Consider the following 17,447-nt stretch of genomic DNA (forward strand, 5'->3'; position numbering starts at 1 on the left):
AACCTCTGTTGGTCTGGAGGAGCTGCAGCATTTATTTCTGCACAAACGTCCACTGTACATTCACTAGATATTCTCAGAGCTAAACTAACTCTTCTGCAGTGTGTAGTGTGCGCGCATGCACGTGAGAGGTTGAGCGATAGAACGAGTGAGACTCCCCATGACGTCACACCCCCTTTTTATAGCATAAAATAACTAATTAAAACCACACTGATCAGAGAAATGAACACTTGAACATACATCAGCGTGATAAGAACTACCTAAAATGACAAAAAAACAGCTTTGGGAAAAATTTATTTGACGTGTACTTTGACTTTTTAGTTTGTCATTCGCTAACATGGAGAAGACGGGGTTTATGACTATACTGCAGCCAGCCACCAGTGGGGCGATCCAGATGTTTTGGCTTCACTTTTGGGGAGCTGTCATGTCGTCCATCTTTATATACAGTCTATGCACTAAACTAAGAAATATAATCTGCAAAACATCAGTATGTTAACATTTTTGTTGAGAATAATGAGCATGTTAGCATCCTGATATTAGCATTTAAAACAAACCTCTGCCTAAGTACAGCCTCACAAACCTGCTAGCATCACCAATCTGTTCACATGCACACAGCTTACTGAAAAGTCACACTGAGTACAACTTCATGAGTGCCATGTGTTTACATAACCAGAAACAATCAGTAAGTAGAGCATGTTTCTGCCTGTGTAGTGCTGTGTATCTCCTCACAGTCATGGGCCTCAGTCGACTCGTCGGTGGCGGTGGGCTCTCGTGGTGACAGATCCAGCGTCCTCATCCAGGTCAACATTCCCTGGGCCCGTTCACTGTTCCGCCTGGCCTCCTCTGGATCCACATCCTGGTGAACACTGTACAGCTCCCAGTCATGGATCATGTCTGTGCACGTACATTAAAAGACACAACTGAGTTAGGAACCAAAATCAAATGTTTGCTTTTTTAATTCAGCACTCCTGAGACACTGCATATTTATACCTGTTTACCTCCGAAATTGGCGCATATATGTAGGTTTTTTTAAACATGGGAAAACCCTCTAAAAATAGGCGAGTAGCTGAGTAGCCTTTCTGGGTTTTTTTTTCTTCTGGTGTGTAACGTTTGACGTTACGAACGCACCGAAAACAGGGTTAGTAAAGAGTGAATATATAATATAATTTTGTTTCTGTCGAGTTTGAATGAAGTGTGTTTAACAATGATCAGCGATATAAAATTACTGTATTTGTCAATGGAGTCTGGTGGCTTTGAGGAGTGCATATAAAGACTGTTTCTTTAACACGGTGAAATTTCAACCAAACCAGAGTTGGTGATTGTTGGAACAGTGGAAAGACTAACAGAGATGTTTTTGATGAGTTTTATTTTGTTTCTGTCAAGTTTGAATGAAGTGTTTTTCGAGACCAGTCAAGGCACTTGCATGCTGGCTTTTATTGAGTTTAACTTTTGTTTTTACCCATCATTGATGTGCCTGCGTGGATTTGAGGCAATGCATATACTCTGCAGAAAATACTATTGTTGTGCAGTGCCTTTTGGGAGTATTTAGAAGAATATTTCTCACTGAACCTTTTCGAAATTTAGCTGAGTCTGGTGGCTTTGAGGAGAGCATATTAATTGTATGTCTTGTAAGTTAATAAATTATCAAATCCCTGTTGATTTTATTTATTATATGTCCACTTCAACGTGCGTCACATAGCATCATGCTGGAAAATGGGCGAAAATTAGTGCGACCAACCTGGGTGTAATATTTCTATCACTGCCAATGGGAGCTGAGCCGTTAAATACCCGTGACTACTGCAGTCATTTGTACCAGGGATAAATGCTGATTGCTACCTTTCCCACGAAAGAAAAAAAGCCAGCTGTTAGTGGGTGTTAGTGGGTTTTTTGTCCAGTGGGAAAGGGGCTTTAATGTGTTTTAAAATTACCGTATACTGCCTGCAACATCAACTCCCAAAAGCTATTCTCTCCAGTAGGACAACTTCATGACTGCAGGAAACGCATGAGACACTGAAAGAACAAAAGAGTAGCACTTGCACTCGACCAGAGCTGTTTGATACCTTCGATGCGTAGGTTGAGATCAGAGAGGTTTGTGTTGAGCTGCTCAGCCAGGGTGAAGGTCTCCAGTGTGTCGTTATCCAGCTTGTCCCCCAGAGTTTTCACCACACTCTCCTGGAAAAAAAACACACCACAGAAACTAATCAATGAAAACATCGATCAGCGGGTGAAGTCACTTGCTTCTAAAGACCAAGCTGGAACTCTCAGGTGTCTCACTTGATACCTTAGAGGACAAAAATGTCCCCTACCAAACCTGCTATAAAATACTATATATATAATATACTTATATATTATTTTCCACTTTCACTGTGTAGATTTTTTTAATCAACACCAGTTCTGATCATCACTTCCAAATATTAATTCATTTTCAGAATTTTAACCCTTTGCCTAATACTAATGTTTTTATGGTAAAAAACACAAAACTTAACTTATTTTTTTGTATATTAAATGCTAGGGGGGATTTTTGTCAAAATGTATGTCAATGATTAGCAACACCATTGATTTTGATGCACTGCAGTGCTCCATAATACCAGCAACAATAGTAGGAAAACAAGGCCTATTGAAAGAGGCTGGGACACGTTCACGAGCTCTGGGGTATGACACATGCGCAGTGTAATTGGAGCTGCGGTCGTGCGTTGCTATTGGCTCAATTTCAGCGAGTGCAGATCCGATTTTACTGCGCAGGTGTTGTACCCCAAAGATATGACGTATTGTGACATCTCCTCTTTTCACCCTCCTTGGTGGAAACCAGGAAAATAGCATGTATTTGCCCAATAAGGGCCAACATAAGAAAATGGCTCAATCTGGTAGAAAATTGTACAAGTACAAGGTTGAAGCCAGAGCAAAACACTGAAAAACATTGTGGTTTTAACGGGTTTCAATGAGGACATTTTTTGTCCATAAGGGCCTGAGTGTGTCTGTATTTTGGCCACACAGTTTATTATAGGCTTATTACAGGAAATGAGGTTCAACTTCCCAAATAAAAAAAAACCTCACATTCTTGCCAAAATTCATGTCATATGCATTAAAACCGCCAAATGATCAAAAAATTTAAAACGTCCCTAGTGAAGCACAAGGGTTAAATGTCTAAAGCCTTTTAAATTCAATTCCAGAGACCATGCTTAAAGGGTTAATGTGATCTAAATGAAAGAAGACGGCTTTGCTGACCGATTCTCCCAGCTGCTTCATGTCCAACACGACAAGGTCCGTGGCCTTCTCCAGCTCCCCCGCCTCGGCCTTCATCACAGACGACTTGTTTCTCCAGCCTAGAAACTGATCCTGGGACCAAAGCAGATTCATTCATTGATTAGACCGGCTCGTTGTAGTGTAAAGAAGATGTAAAGGAAAAGGAAAAACGGTTACACTGCTGATCTGTGATGGTCACTGCACTTCAGGAATTATTGCTCCACTAGCTAATCGCCAACATCGTCTCGCATTGGTCATAAAACCAAAACAATGAGCTAAAAGAGGCTAATAATCTCTGTAGAGCTGAGAGGAACGGTTGATAATTCTCTGTGGGATCGTCTCTATAGGTGACACCTTTCACATTCCACACAGTCATTTGATTCGTTGTTCATTTAACAAGACTTGGTCCAAACCGAGTATATGTCTGGACTGTGTACGGTCAGTCAGCAGTCATGTCTATAATGTTAAATCCAGCGGTACATGTCCACCAGGTCTGGTGAGGACACTAGGGGACGTGCTGCTCCACTCAACCAAATAACGTACATTGCCAAGAAGGGAAAGTAAATTTTTCGTTCCATTGCAATGTCAGTGCCCAGCAGCAGAGCTATGCCTTCGCCATTTTGGACTGAAAGCGAATACCGAACGCCAGTAAAACATCCACCTAAAAAGTGCCGTACAAAAGTAAAACTAATTATTTCTATTCTATTGTCATATTCTACCGAAATGGCCTGTGTCGAATAATAAAATATTACGAATATAATAAACGTTTTCAGTCCAAAATGGTGGCAGCGGCTGTTGTCAAAAAAACACCAGGCTTATTTCTTCGCTTCCTTACTCTTTGACTCAACTGGCCGTTCAAGTGGTGACGTACCCTCTCGAGGGATGCACCTGATTGGTCCCTGGTTCTTGTATTTCCATCTGCATTGAATCTTTCATGTGTACCTGCAGTCGATGAGCAGTGTAGTTGTAGTATTTGATCCTGTCGTTGGCAGCAGCACCAGTGGAGATGTTCAACACTCCGACCTTCAGCTGGTCCAGCGTCTTATTGGACAGCCGCAAGTCCCCAATCAGATGCCAAATGCACTCATCACAACCTAAAACCAAAGAAGTGGATCCCAACATTACAGCACAGTTGTATTGTGCTATCATTTAAAACAATTTGTAATTTTTTTTTGTTCTTTTCAAAACTGAACTCTGCTGTAGTTGTTAAGTCCACTTACTGATGTTGCACAGGTTGACCGTTGCAGCCTCTGGCAGGCACTCTCCTGTATGCATATCACAGTGGCCGCTCTCACAGTCGCACTCTGTAAAAAAAAACAGATGCCCTTCATCATAGAGTGTAAGAGAGAGAGTTCTGTACATCAGGCCATGTTGATCAGCTGGAAACAGGTCAGTGCAGTTATCAAATACACAGTATATAAAGAACCACAGATGGCAGTTTGGCTTGAGGCCTGCACATCTGTCTTGTGGCCTCTCTTGTGTGGGACTGATGGTTTTGGCAGCTGTGTGTGTGTGTGTGTGTGTGTGTGTGTGTGTGTGTGTGTGTGTGTGTGTGTGTGTGTGTGTGTGTGTGTATAGATTTGGGTTGTATGGTGATGTCATCCGGCCACAGGGTCAGAGCGTTCAGCAGATGCTTCTGACATCATGTGCACTACCGTGGTAGTGGGTGTGGGAACATGAGCACTCAACGCAGCCTGTTCGTCTGGGAAAGTCTTATCTGCATTGACTGTTCTGACAAATGGTCTGGGGGGGAGGGTGGGCGGGGGGGGGGGGGGGGGGGGGGGGGGGGGGGTTGGGGGTTTCACATGTAGTATGACGACAGATGACTTACTCTGGCAGCCGGAAGGGCCGTAGTCCCAGTGGCCCGGGAGGCAGCGCTCGCAGTAACGACCTCCGGCCCCCGGGCGGCACGGACAGCTGTGGGTGAGAGGATGGCAGGTGGAGCGAATGGAAGCTGGACCGCATTCACACCTTCGACAGCCCTGACAGCTGGAGAAACCAGAGTAGCCCTCCTAGATTACATGAATGAAAAACATTGTTAGATCCCAGTGGTCATGGATGTTCATGTTCATTTAGAAACATATTGTTCAAGATATTACAGCTGGGGTCTTATTTTGGAAGTTTTGACCATCATCACTTAATGCATCAACATATGCAACACCATACTGACTAAAGTAATTGCTGATATCTGAGAAGACAGAGACAACAACAAACTTGGTGCACAGACCACAAGCACGACAGTCCAACTACTTTCAGCTCTTCCACTGCAAATACATCAGACCGGCATATATGGGTACTTCAAAAAAAGTTAAGACCACGCCCCCTTTAGGGGGATAGAAAACAGAAGATCTCATAGACTTCAATGCTATTTGACAGATATGTTTGGATTGTAATTTTGACAAGTTTGTATGCATTCATCTCTTGTTAGACAAACGATTGTTTTATACACGTCTAATAATTATTTTATGACCTCGCCTGAACCTGAGTGTTTGCGATACGTTAATAAATTAAGGTTGATCTCCGCCATCACCCTTCAGTCTTCCCCCATGTGGCCGGATATTGCTTATCCAGACATCTCTAAATATCTGACTGAATCCCGTTAGGCTAAGTTTTGTCTGTAAATAACCAACGTGTTACAGCCAACTGTTTGATCAATAGGCTGAGATTTAGTTGGAGACGACAGTCTGATGCTGCTGTAACGTTAATGTATGACTGCATTACTCATGGATGTATAAAGAGAACTGGATACAGCGCTGGAGGCTCCTGTTCATTCCTATGAGAGTTGCTCAGTGGCGCATGAAGCCAAAATGGCTTGACTGCCGAGAGATAAAGTACCCGGATCATCCGGCGATCTTCTGCATCCATTGGGCCCATAGAGCAGGCGCAGTAGCGTTTCCTTTAACTCCGCCTCCCGGCCCTCGCTCCAGCCTCGGTCTGGGGCTCATTCACATGAACGGAGGAAGGGGAATAACTACTTTGGCTAACCCGGGTCTGACTAATCACGTTTCTTTCCCCGTCATACTTCTTTTTAACGATGTTGCTGCGTTGGCCAAAACCATAAAAATGGAGACCCATGTCGTAATAAAGTGGAATTATCCTTTAACCCTGCTTCCTAAGTCTCCCAGAGGAAACACCCGCTGGACTACTGGACGCAGAGTCACCAGGTTTCTCTCACCTCACATTGGTCACAGAGTCGTCCGGTGACACCTGGCTTGCAGTGACACACTCCCGTCCTGTCGTCGCATGAAGAGGTGCCACATTCATTGCACTCGCACTCTGCAGACAAGACACAGGGCACATTCAATGATGGGAACATTAGAGGTCAAATGATGTCACAGGCATGGCGGAGAGGGGTTATTTTTGGACTTGCGGGGCCTCCAAAGGCATACGGTAATCCTCGATCCTGAATTGTCACCTTGTCTTGTCTTTCCACTGAACAGCTTCAGGACGACATACAGTACACACCACAAAGTACATAAGAGGGAAAACCTTTGCTTCATATATAATCATTTTGATATAGTTAAGATGAAATACAAGTAAGTATGTGGTAAAAAAAAAACCCAGATAATTCATCGAAGCTATGCTGACTCCAACACGGTCAGCGTAAACAAACTAAATACATTCTCCTGCCTTCATTCTTCATCCGGCTCTGTTAAGATGCTCAAGTAGAATTTGTCAGCTGTCATAGAACATTAAGCAACAACAATACCTTCACTGAAGCATAACTACTGAACATGGAAGCTCCTCCTAACATCATGAGCCTTTCAATTATGGATCAAACATATCTTGAATGAAAGAGATGCCGTTGCCCCCACCTCCGCAGTTCTTGGCACTGATGGCGTCGCCGTAGAAACCTGGGGCACACCTCTCACAGTTGGCACCGGCGGTGTTCCCCCAGCAGTGCTGGCAGTGGCCCGTCACATTGTGGCACTCGTTGAAGATCAGGTTGGGGTCGGAGTTGCTGTTACAATCGCATCTCTTACAGGAATTACCGATGGCCATCGGGTTGCCGTAGTGACCTGGAGCACACCTGGATGAGAAAGACTGCAGATGACAATACAATACCACTGCCTGTTATAATGAATCAGTTAAGGAAAAATCCACATTTGGATACTGTTTGATTTTCAGTGCAGTCTTTTAATAGCATTTTTTTGGTTTTCCAAAATGACTTTAAAGCCACTACGAGCAACTTTAATTGTGTGTTGATTTTGGCAGTCCCTGTGGACAAAAGTGGTAATGAATCCAAGCACCAGACTCCATTTAGAAAACCCCTCATTTTACTTCAGTAGGGTCTGACAATCTGCCCCGTTCAGTCCTGGTTCTGGTTATCCCCTGCCTCCCTTCCCTCCGGCGGGCCCAGCAATACGGCCTGGGTCTCCAGCAGCGTGTTGTCGGTGTTGGCTCCCAGCGGGGGGATAGATGGAGCAGCGAGGCGAAGCTTATGTGTGTTAGCGGAGACTGTAGGTGTGTGTGGGTTGAATAAGTTGCAATTGTAATTTAAGCGGCGATGAAAGTTACAGTAGTTGCTACATATAGATGCATGTTGCAGGCAAGCTATGATGGCTTGCACTGTAACCTAAAGTGAGACATCTTGGACTGATTGAATGCTTGTTATATTGTCATGCAGTTCTGCTCATCTCAGTCAGTAATCTGTAGTTTTTATTGAATGTGCACTGAATGAGCACAGACTGTATAAAAACTGCCACACTGAAGCCTCATCACTGACTGACCTCTCACACAAATGTCCAGCGTAGCCCTCTTGGCACTTGCACCGCAGAATGGCAGCTCCTCTTTCACCTCCTCTGTCACAGCGCACTGCGAAACTGGCCGGACACACACATGGGAAAGTATTTCAGAGATTATCCACTGCTTGCCAACATGCAGGCTGCAGAAACAAGAGCAGACCGGCTTACTTATTGGAGGGGACGGAGAGGGGGCAGGCGCAGGGTCGGCAGGTGTGGCGTCCGTCCAGGCTGGGAGCCAGCATGTAGCCGTCTTCACACATTTCACAGAAATCCCCTGTACTGTTGCCCCTGCAGTTCTGAAAGGGAGAATATTAAAACAATCTATGGGTTGTACTGTAGGTATGGAAATAAAGTTAACTGAAGTGATTTGTTCACTCTGATGCTTCAGTGAGAGATAATCAATGTGGGGAAACTTACGAAACAAACGCCCGTGATGTCTTCACAGTAGTCTGCGTGGCCTTTGCAGTTACATGGCAAGCATACGTCTTGCTCGCTCATGAAATATCCCTTTGCACACACCTGCAGTGGGAACAGAAATATGAATATAAATGAATGTCTGTTAAGTCTCTATTGCCGAATGGCCCACTGGTGAAAGCCTTTACATTTGCAGTATTACTAACTGGGTGTCTGTGGCAACATTCCCGGGAAAAATCACAAGTTAGTGACGCGTTTTCCATCACCGAGGTTGGTCCGCCAGAGAGGCAAAGCTAAGGCAACAGAGTCGCTCTTCAACTGACTTGTGTGTGTAGCGGCGTACTGTTTACAGGTCTCTGCTAGCGATGTGAATAAACGGTTACTATGACAACATAAACAAAGAAAAGAGCGACGAATACAGTTGATGAAAATACAATAAAAACCTGACATCACACAGGCAACACAGTTTAAACAACAGCATTAAAAGCCCCTCGTCAATTATGTAGTTCAGTTTGATGCCTTTAGGACTCGATCACACTGAGACGCGTAGCTAGAATTGTGTAATGCGTCTCTAGAAAGCAAAACCATTGTTTTCCTATGGTATTGTGCATCTGCCGTGCGCTCCTCTCTTGCACCTTACGTCATGTTTTCCATTGGTATCAACCAAGGAGGCTAAATAATGCTCCAAACTTGTGCTAAATTTTGGCAAGGAAAAACTGGCATTGGCCATTTTCCACCAAGGGGACCAAGGGGTCCCTTGACCTCTGACCTCAAGATATGTGAATGTAAATGGGTTCTATGGGTACCCACGAGTCTCCCCTTTACAGACATGCCCACTTTATGATAATCACATGCAGTTTGGGGCAAGTCATAGTCAAGTCAGCACACTGACACACTGACAGCTGTTGTTGCCTGTTGGGCTGCAGTTTGCCACCTTATGATTTGAGCATATATTTTTTATGCTAAATGCAGTACCTGTGAGGGTTTCTGGACAATATCTGTCATTGTTTTGTGTTGTTAATTGATTTCCAGTAATAAATATATACATACATTTGCATAAAGCAGCATATTTGCCCACTCCCATGTTGATAAGAGTATTAAATACTTGACAAATCTCCCTTTAAGGTACATTTTGAACAGATAAAAAACGTGTGAATAATTTGCGATTCATGGCGATAATCGATGGACAATCATGCGATTAATCACGATTAAATAATTTAATCGACCAACAGCCCTACTTATAATTGGTTAGATGTTTTTTGCAGTTTTTCCATTCGATTTAAGCTTTGACCTGAGTGTTTCAGGCAAAAAAGAGGATTTCCGCACCGAGTGAGTTGAGGAAAGTCTTCTGAATGGCAGCAGTGCCCTCACATTTACAGAATGTCATTTTAAAACCTGCATCCTGTCTGATGTTTTGTCAGGATGATGTGATGCCAGAGTTCAGAACCGTGACCCCCCCCACAACCCCCTCCCCCCACTCCCCCAACACACACAGCCCTTTGAACATCTTTAAACATTTGAAGCGGCACCATTCAATGAGGCGTACAATAGCAGTCTGTCAGAACTCCATAGTTTGACCCTCCTTGTTCCACTCAGTTAACTGGACATCGCTGCATCCAGAGCAGCCAGCAGACGGAACATTCCACAGACAAACAGTACTGTATTGCTGACGTATGATTCACATTTCCCTTTGATATATATTCACAGATGGGCTGTGAGACAAAGACATGCTTCTGTGGCCAGCTAATGTGAAACACCCCGTGAACAGCGGCACTGATTCTTTCTGCAGACCCTCCCTTTCCCACACAGGGCACACGCACTGATACCAGACCCATACATCATTACCATATAAACATTCAGCGTGTCAACCTCCCATGTAAACACATCCTGAAAATGCAGCTGTTGATGCAAATGGGTTCAGTGCTCACAGAAAAAAAAAAGTTTTGGCCCCAAATGGTGGTCCAAGTCATTATAGGAGTAATGAACCACAAGTTTATGGGAAAGCCACTGAGATCCCAAACTACTTCCCATTTGTAAAGCCACTTAAAAGAGTTTAGTTTGGTTCAGGCCTATTAGCTGCGTGGCGGTCTGTGAGGGGTCAAACAGCTGCAGTGTGTATACACAGGGCAGAGGGTTAGGGTGAGGGGAGATGCAGCAGATGGTCTTGAGGTAGGACATGGACTCTTTAAACTCCTCTAAAATGAGAGGAATGCATCTCAAGTATACAACCCAGCAGCTTGTGGAATAAAATTTTTCTGCCCATGTTTGGATGACTTAATGTCGTAATCACTGGCATTTATAATTTAAGCTCCGGACCTAAAAGGAATAGCTCAATAGTTTAGGAAATACGCTTAGTCACTTTCTTTCTGAGAGTGAAATGAGAAGATTGATATGAATCTCATGTCATTTAAGTATTATACATCATATATATCAATTTTTGTCATATGGATTGTCTATGTTGTAATTTCATTATTCTCATTATGTAAAAACAACATCTATTGCACATCTGTCCATCCTGGGAAAGGGATCCCTCCTCAGTTCTTTCGGAGGTTTCTTCCATTTTGTCCTGTTCAATTTTTTATTTTTTTCATCATCCAATGCTTCCAATGCTTTGACAACTAACATTAACCTGGCTCTGTCTAAAGTAAAAAATACGCCTTGCAACTCCTCTAAAACTCTTCAACTAGTAAATGTATTTCCTGCAGAAAATGCGTGTGAATGCTGACAGCTGAAATTGCTGAAAATACAGAAGTATTAAAGCTCAAAGGCATTGCACTGCACTGCACTGCTGAAAAACACAGAAACTAAAATGAAAATGGAAGAACGGGTTGCTGAACTGCATTACCAAAAGAAGCTAAGAGGTGAATATATTGCTAGAGAAGGTGGAAGGCATTCTGTAATACTGTCGAAAGATGGAAGTTGAAATTAACTAACTGAAAAGGCTGAAAGAAGAAATGCTTTGTACTTTAAAAAGGCATAAAAGGTAGAGAAAAGTTGAATACAAGCATAAATGTCTTTAAAGAGCATAACATTTTGACATATGAATAGTTTCTTAAGCTGAAAGTCTGCAGAAGTATAAGTCTGCAGAAGTAGGAGAATCTCAAAGTGGAGTAGGTTGAAGAAGATTTGAAGTTTTTTTCCCATTCACTGCAACTATAGGAAAATATGAAAAAGCTTTTAATTTGATCAAAAAGCTATATAGGGTCTTTTATTTAGAAAATACAGCCTTCTTTTTTTTGGTCAAGGTTAACATGGGTGCCTATGGGGCAGTTGCTTGGAGTTCCTGCTGTTATGGCTTGATATGTAAATCCATTTGATTCCACAGTAATATGTCCGCAACCAAGAACAAGATTTCCTACATTTTGACCAGAAATTATGTATGAAGAGGGAAAATTGTGGAAAAGGGAGCAAGTTTAAGTTTTTTGTTTCCCCGAAGAACACTCTAGCAGTGATGTCACCCACTCTAAGCAGCGCAATGCACACCCATTGTGAACTTAGAAAAGGTCTGAAAACAGCATAAAACGTAAACTATGATAATGTAAAAACTGTAAAAGTAATAGTTCAAAGCATTGCTCAATGTAGCATGCACTGAGGAAATTATACATTTACCATCAACACTGATTGGACATCCACATAACAAGTGGCACATTTCTCTTTTAACCCAGTCATAATCAATCTTGCTATCAATCTCCTCATCTTACTCTCAGAAAGACAGCAAATATGTGTATTTTCTGCAAATCTTAAACTAACTCATATAAGAGGGGGTAGTCTTGTATTAGAGGATCTAAAAGTTTGATTTGGAATTTCAAACACTTTAATAAATCCCTAACTATCATGGAAATTAAAAACAATTGACGTGTGCGGCCTTCTGCCAACTGAGCACACTCAGTAATGTGAACTATTTCTGAGGCCCTCCCACTGTGCCCACTACAGTGGAGAACAAAGATGACATTCAACACTTTATATAGCCTCTCTCTGTTTGCATGTGAAGCTGCCTCTTCTCAGTTTTTATCAGTGCATTTCCTGTGTGTTAACTGAAGGCTTATAGGATACACCGTGAGGCTCTATCTCTGCGATACAGAGACGAACAAATGTAGCTGGTATCAAGCAGAAAAACAGGATTTGGCTCTACAGATGAGTGCTGTCCAAAGTCAACACACTCTCTGGTTATGAAGCTCCAAAACTGTGGCCTCTGCAGTGTGTGTGTGTGTGTGGGGGGGGGGGGTAAGAAGCCTCTATGACAGACAGTTGGATCACTAACTTTTAAATGCCATGTGTTGTGTGTTTTTATGTACATCTGCCTGCTGACAGAGTTTTCCCAGGATGGAAGAATTAAGTGGATTAAATGTTAAAGCTCGAAGGTTGTATCTCATTTCCGCTTTGCCTCCCGACTGCCGTATTTATATTGACCTTGAAGAGGGGCTCAGACAGTAGATTTAGTCATGCTAACTTCTCCGAACATCCTCAGGACGGGACAAATCCCGGGTCATGAGAATCTCATCCTAACTCAATAACTGTGTGCAGACGGTCTGGCTGCAGGGGCGAGGCCTCCTCTCGGGGGGACCATCAACTCCGAAAACTCAGACATTGAGAAATAAACATGGTACGATAGACAATAAACAAGGAAGAAATGTTTTAGCACTGCAAAGTTTGGGGATTGAATACCCCCACGTTCTCTTTGACATTTCCCCAGGATGTTTCTTCATACTCATCAGTTTAGAGCAAAGTCACAACATAGCCAAGAATCATGGCTCTCCGGTTCAGTTCCATGTGGCCAATGGACACAAATCAACTCCAAAGGCATCCAAAGCAGCCACATAATTACAGTCACAGTGTAACGGAACATTTCTGTAAAAGGATAAAGTTGTAGTTTATGTATGGCTTGACATCTTGTTCTACTTATTTGCAGGCAGCTAGCACATACATCATACAAGGATGAAAAAGATGACATCAAAACTGTACAAGAAAGGCTGTCAACCAAGCACTCTTATTGTAGATCAAGAAGTCAGGACAAAATTGTGGGTTGATTTTTTTGCAAAAACACGCATCAGAACTTTGTTTGCATGGAGGCACCTTTTAGCGTCAGTTTGTGATCAACCGGGCTTTCAACTAACTCCAATGCAAACCCACCCGCGGCGTTATTCAACGGTCGAAGCAAGTGATGTATTATTAATAGCGTGAGAGTCCGCGAAGAGAGGTGGTGGATGGGTCAGGTAGCACACGACTTTCAACCCAGGAGACCGCTGTTAGTGTCCCGTGTGAAACTTAAAGTAACGTTGACTTATTTTGTCTCGTACGCAGTTAGCCATGTGACTCGTTGGTATCGTCAGTCCCATGAGTCACGTGAGCCGTTAGTCACGTAAGTCGAGTCAGTAAAGTTAACGTCAACCACGACCGTTTCCTAACCCTATCTAAGTGGTTGTGTTGCCTAAACCTAACTTCCTGTGAAAACGGAAGTTTATTTTGAACGATCATATCTTGACATGCCATTCCCGGTCAATCCAAAAGCAACGCGAGAGGGGTAAACCGTGCGTCGGTCTCCGATGCCGAGGGGCACCGACCAAGCGACGGTATTTGACGAGTTGGGAGTGAGAATGTGTTGACCCCGTTGCTAGACAAGAACGTCAATACTGGTCGACTCTGCAAAACCCAGGTTACGATAACGTCGATATTTTTTGACGTCCAATGTTTTTAAAATTCTACAAAATCTTTGCATGCAGCAACGGTATGGTTAAGGTTAGGGAAAGAATGTGGTTATGGCAAATAAATGATGGTCTTCGGTAGTGTTCGACACCTAATACGCGGCCACAGGTATGGTTAATAAGAGCCAAACGTCACGTGCAGTTCTGTGACAGGACATGAACTCCATCTTCCTGCATGAAAGATGCCCTACGCACCCATCCACCACCGCAACCTCCGCACCTTTGTATAAACAAACAGTGTGGCTGAGAGGATTCATCACGCAATATCGCAGTAATACTGAAATCAGGATCAAATGTTGTATTCCGCATTATGTGAACGCACTGGCTTTTTGTCTTCCGCATCTTGTGCAGTTCATTCACGCATCATTTCCTGTGAAGGACATTGTGAATGGGTACACAATCTGAATCATGTGGGAAAAGACAGAATTACCAAGTACTATATGGGAAGGCAATTACAGAATGCAAATACATTGTATGCAGATTGTGGGGAGAAAATGTCCTTAAATGCACCCAATTCAACTGTTGTTAGGCTTATCAGTCACAATAAGCACCATAGATATGGGTCATTAGGGACCTACTACGCCTACTACGTTGTAAAAGTGAAAGTGAAACTTAACAGCAACACAAACTGAATGAAACGTCACTTTTTGAACACAAACAAAAACATTTTTTTTTAGGTTTAGGCAACAAAACTACAACTTCTTTAGGTTTAGGCAAAAAAAAAATTAGTTAAGTTTAGGGACAAACACCATGTTTTGGGTTAAAATAACTACGGACACAAAGACAACTATTCATTGTTGGTTTCACACGGGATGTGAACTCCGGCCTCCTGGGTGAACTACAGTGCCTGACTTCCGCTTCTGCTCCTGTCATAATTACTACGGTTGCTAGAGGTCGCTGTCGTGGTCTTTTATACCTTCCTTCGGTGATCTACCATGTGAATAGATGATAAAACCTACCAGTGGGTGCAGTAGGCCCCTACTGACCCACATCTATGGGGCTTATAGCGACTAATAATGCCTATTTAATAGCCTGACAACAGTCTATTTGGCTGATAAATGGTACTAAAATGGATTTGATATAATGAAAATCTTGCAGATTGCTACTTTAGAGAGAAGCAGGTAAACTAAGAAAACATAGTACAGTTTTAATTTTGAAAGAAAATTGTCTGCTGAGTTGAACGTTTGGCCTCTGAGCTTATATCTTTTGGAGTATAGTAAGCCAAGGGAACATTGGCCAATACTTGTATGGCTTCTCATGCCCTTACTGTCTATTGTGCTCTCTCTTTCTCTCTCTGGGGTGTTGCTCAACATTCGGCAGCTGGTTTCCATTAGGGAACTGCCAGGGAGGGGCAGGAGGGGCATGACAGTGGAGGAGACAGTAACTCAGAGCCCATCTGAGCTTCAGCCCTGGGGTACGTCTGATGACACAAACACATGCGTGAACACAAAGCAGGACCATTGAGAAGTCCACACAGACATAGAAGTCAGACTCAGAGAACTCTCCAGACTGCCATAACTAAACACTCCCAAAACACTCCCAAAACTGACTCATCTTTTACAGTTTTCATCTTAACATTTGTGTATCATCAGCCTCATTATGTGCAATAGGTAGAAACAGGTCAGACAACTAAACATAGCTGTGACAGCATGCACAGATAACAGGCAAAATTAAATTAAACCAAATCTTACTTTCAGCAACGTCTGTTGCTGTTCCCCAAGCCTGGCCGCAGAAGCTGGATAGGCGACCCCTGATAGGATGCAGAGAAGGCAGAGGCTGGACAGAGATTTAGCAGCCATATTTGTGTGTTTGCCCAGTGGAGCACTGATCCCCCCACTCTGTCTGTGTCCTCTTGTCAGTGTCTCCTGGCCGTAGGGAAAGGTCTCTGGGCAGCTCCTCTTGCACGGCTGCACCCGTTGGCTTCACTTTTCCACTGCTCCCACCTCCAGATGCAGCGCTGCGTCTAGTCCCGGCCTGGCCAGAGTCCTGTAAAACAAACTTGTGGACTTCCTCCCTTTCTCTCTCTCTCTGCCTCTCTCTCTCTCTCTCTCCCTCCCTCCCTGCCCTGATTCCTCTCCCCTAGCGGACTTGCCTCTCCCCTGAGCCTGTGCCTAAATCACATACAGATGGGAAGGCTGGAAACTGAAAGAAAGAGTGAGAGGGAGGGGGGGAGAAAGAGAGAAAGAGAGAAAGAACGACAGGGCAGAGAAGCAAAATGAGCAACAGAGGGCTTCTGTCTGTTGAGCAGAAGGCAGTGCTCGAGGCAGACAGTGCACCCATCCAAACTGCATATCTCCCCCCTGACTGGCAGAGAGTCAGATTGAGTGTTAGCTCCCCGTCTCCATTTGCAGGTCCGTGGCACCCTTTCACCTTGGGCTCAACAGGCTGCACCCCTCTCTCGGCTCCCCCCCAACACCCCCTCCCCAGGGTGGGCAGAGGGTCTAAAGCTTCAACACTCACTCTGCACTTGGCAGGCAGAAAAGAAACAGCTGCTCTGATATCCCGACCACAGCCCCAGACATGAGCTTTCTGTTTGTTTTCCAAGGTCAGACCATCAAAAGCTGCTAAATTTATGGATACTGTGTGAGGCTCTAAACAGGAAAGAGCCTGAGTGTGACACTTCCAGCACAAAGGATGTATTGTCAGAGGCTAAAAACAGTATTTCCCTGAGATCAGATACTGTAAAGGCCACATGCTTGCACATACGCTGAAACTAACGACTCTAGCACGCAGGTCCAAAGACAGTTGTGTGACTTCACCACAAAGACCACGTTGTAAGCAGTTCCAAATACGTCCAAGTTATGCCGTGCTATAGCCCATAGGACCCATGTGGAAGTTATATGTCTCAAGTGACTAATAAACAGGTTGTCACATTCCACTTATGGATGGTAGAGATGTCAGACAAGAGCAAAACAAGGCCTCGGGCTGCTCTATATTTACTATTTGGAAGAGAATAATTCTATAATAATAATAACTCTATAATAATTCCAATTTTCAAAAGAGGATATAAGACCACATTTGGACACATTTGTGAAAACAGCATTGAAGCTTCAAGCCCCTGGGGTGGTGTTACAGACTGATATAGGAGAGCTGCTATGGTGGGAGATGTGCTGTAAACTTCTGTGGTGCGTCACTGACTGGAACACATCACAACCCAGTATATCCTCTGAACATTCTTCTCCCTTTTTCAAAAAGCACACATAGCACACATCTGTCCCTTTACAACATTTAAAGGTCACATATTATTAAAAAGTGAGATTTTCATGTTTTTTTTATTATAAAGCAGGCTTAAGTCCTATATAAATACTGCGAAAGTATTGAAACGATCAACCCACAGGGAAATACA

The 17,447-nt window shown here is 43.5% G+C and overlaps 1 protein-coding gene across 1 annotated transcript in view; it reads right to left on the bottom strand.

The window, feature by feature from the left end:
• Positions 1-16,447, bottom strand: part of lama4 (laminin, alpha 4) — a 40,732-nt gene extending 24,285 nt beyond the window's left edge. Inside the window, exons 1-12 of the mRNA XM_074616086.1 lie at positions 15,793-16,447; positions 8,403-8,504; positions 8,154-8,281; positions 7,971-8,063; positions 7,056-7,270; positions 6,416-6,516; positions 5,072-5,252; positions 4,461-4,544; positions 4,183-4,334; positions 3,223-3,333; positions 2,058-2,169; positions 727-891 (exon numbers count right to left, since the gene is read on the bottom strand). Coding sequence (XP_074472187.1) covers positions 727-891; positions 2,058-2,169; positions 3,223-3,333; positions 4,183-4,334; positions 4,461-4,544; positions 5,072-5,252; positions 6,416-6,516; positions 7,056-7,270; positions 7,971-8,063; positions 8,154-8,281; positions 8,403-8,504; positions 15,793-15,900 — 1,552 coding nt within the window. The 5' untranslated portion in view covers positions 15,901-16,447. The remainder of the gene's footprint in view (positions 1-726; positions 892-2,057; positions 2,170-3,222; positions 3,334-4,182; positions 4,335-4,460; positions 4,545-5,071; positions 5,253-6,415; positions 6,517-7,055; positions 7,271-7,970; positions 8,064-8,153; positions 8,282-8,402; positions 8,505-15,792) is intronic.
• Positions 16,448-17,447: the final 1,000 nt, after the last annotated feature.

This window comes from Sebastes fasciatus, chromosome 18 (genome assembly GCF_043250625.1).
Source record: "Sebastes fasciatus isolate fSebFas1 chromosome 18, fSebFas1.pri, whole genome shotgun sequence".
NCBI lineage: Eukaryota > Metazoa > Chordata > Actinopteri > Perciformes > Sebastidae > Sebastes > Sebastes fasciatus.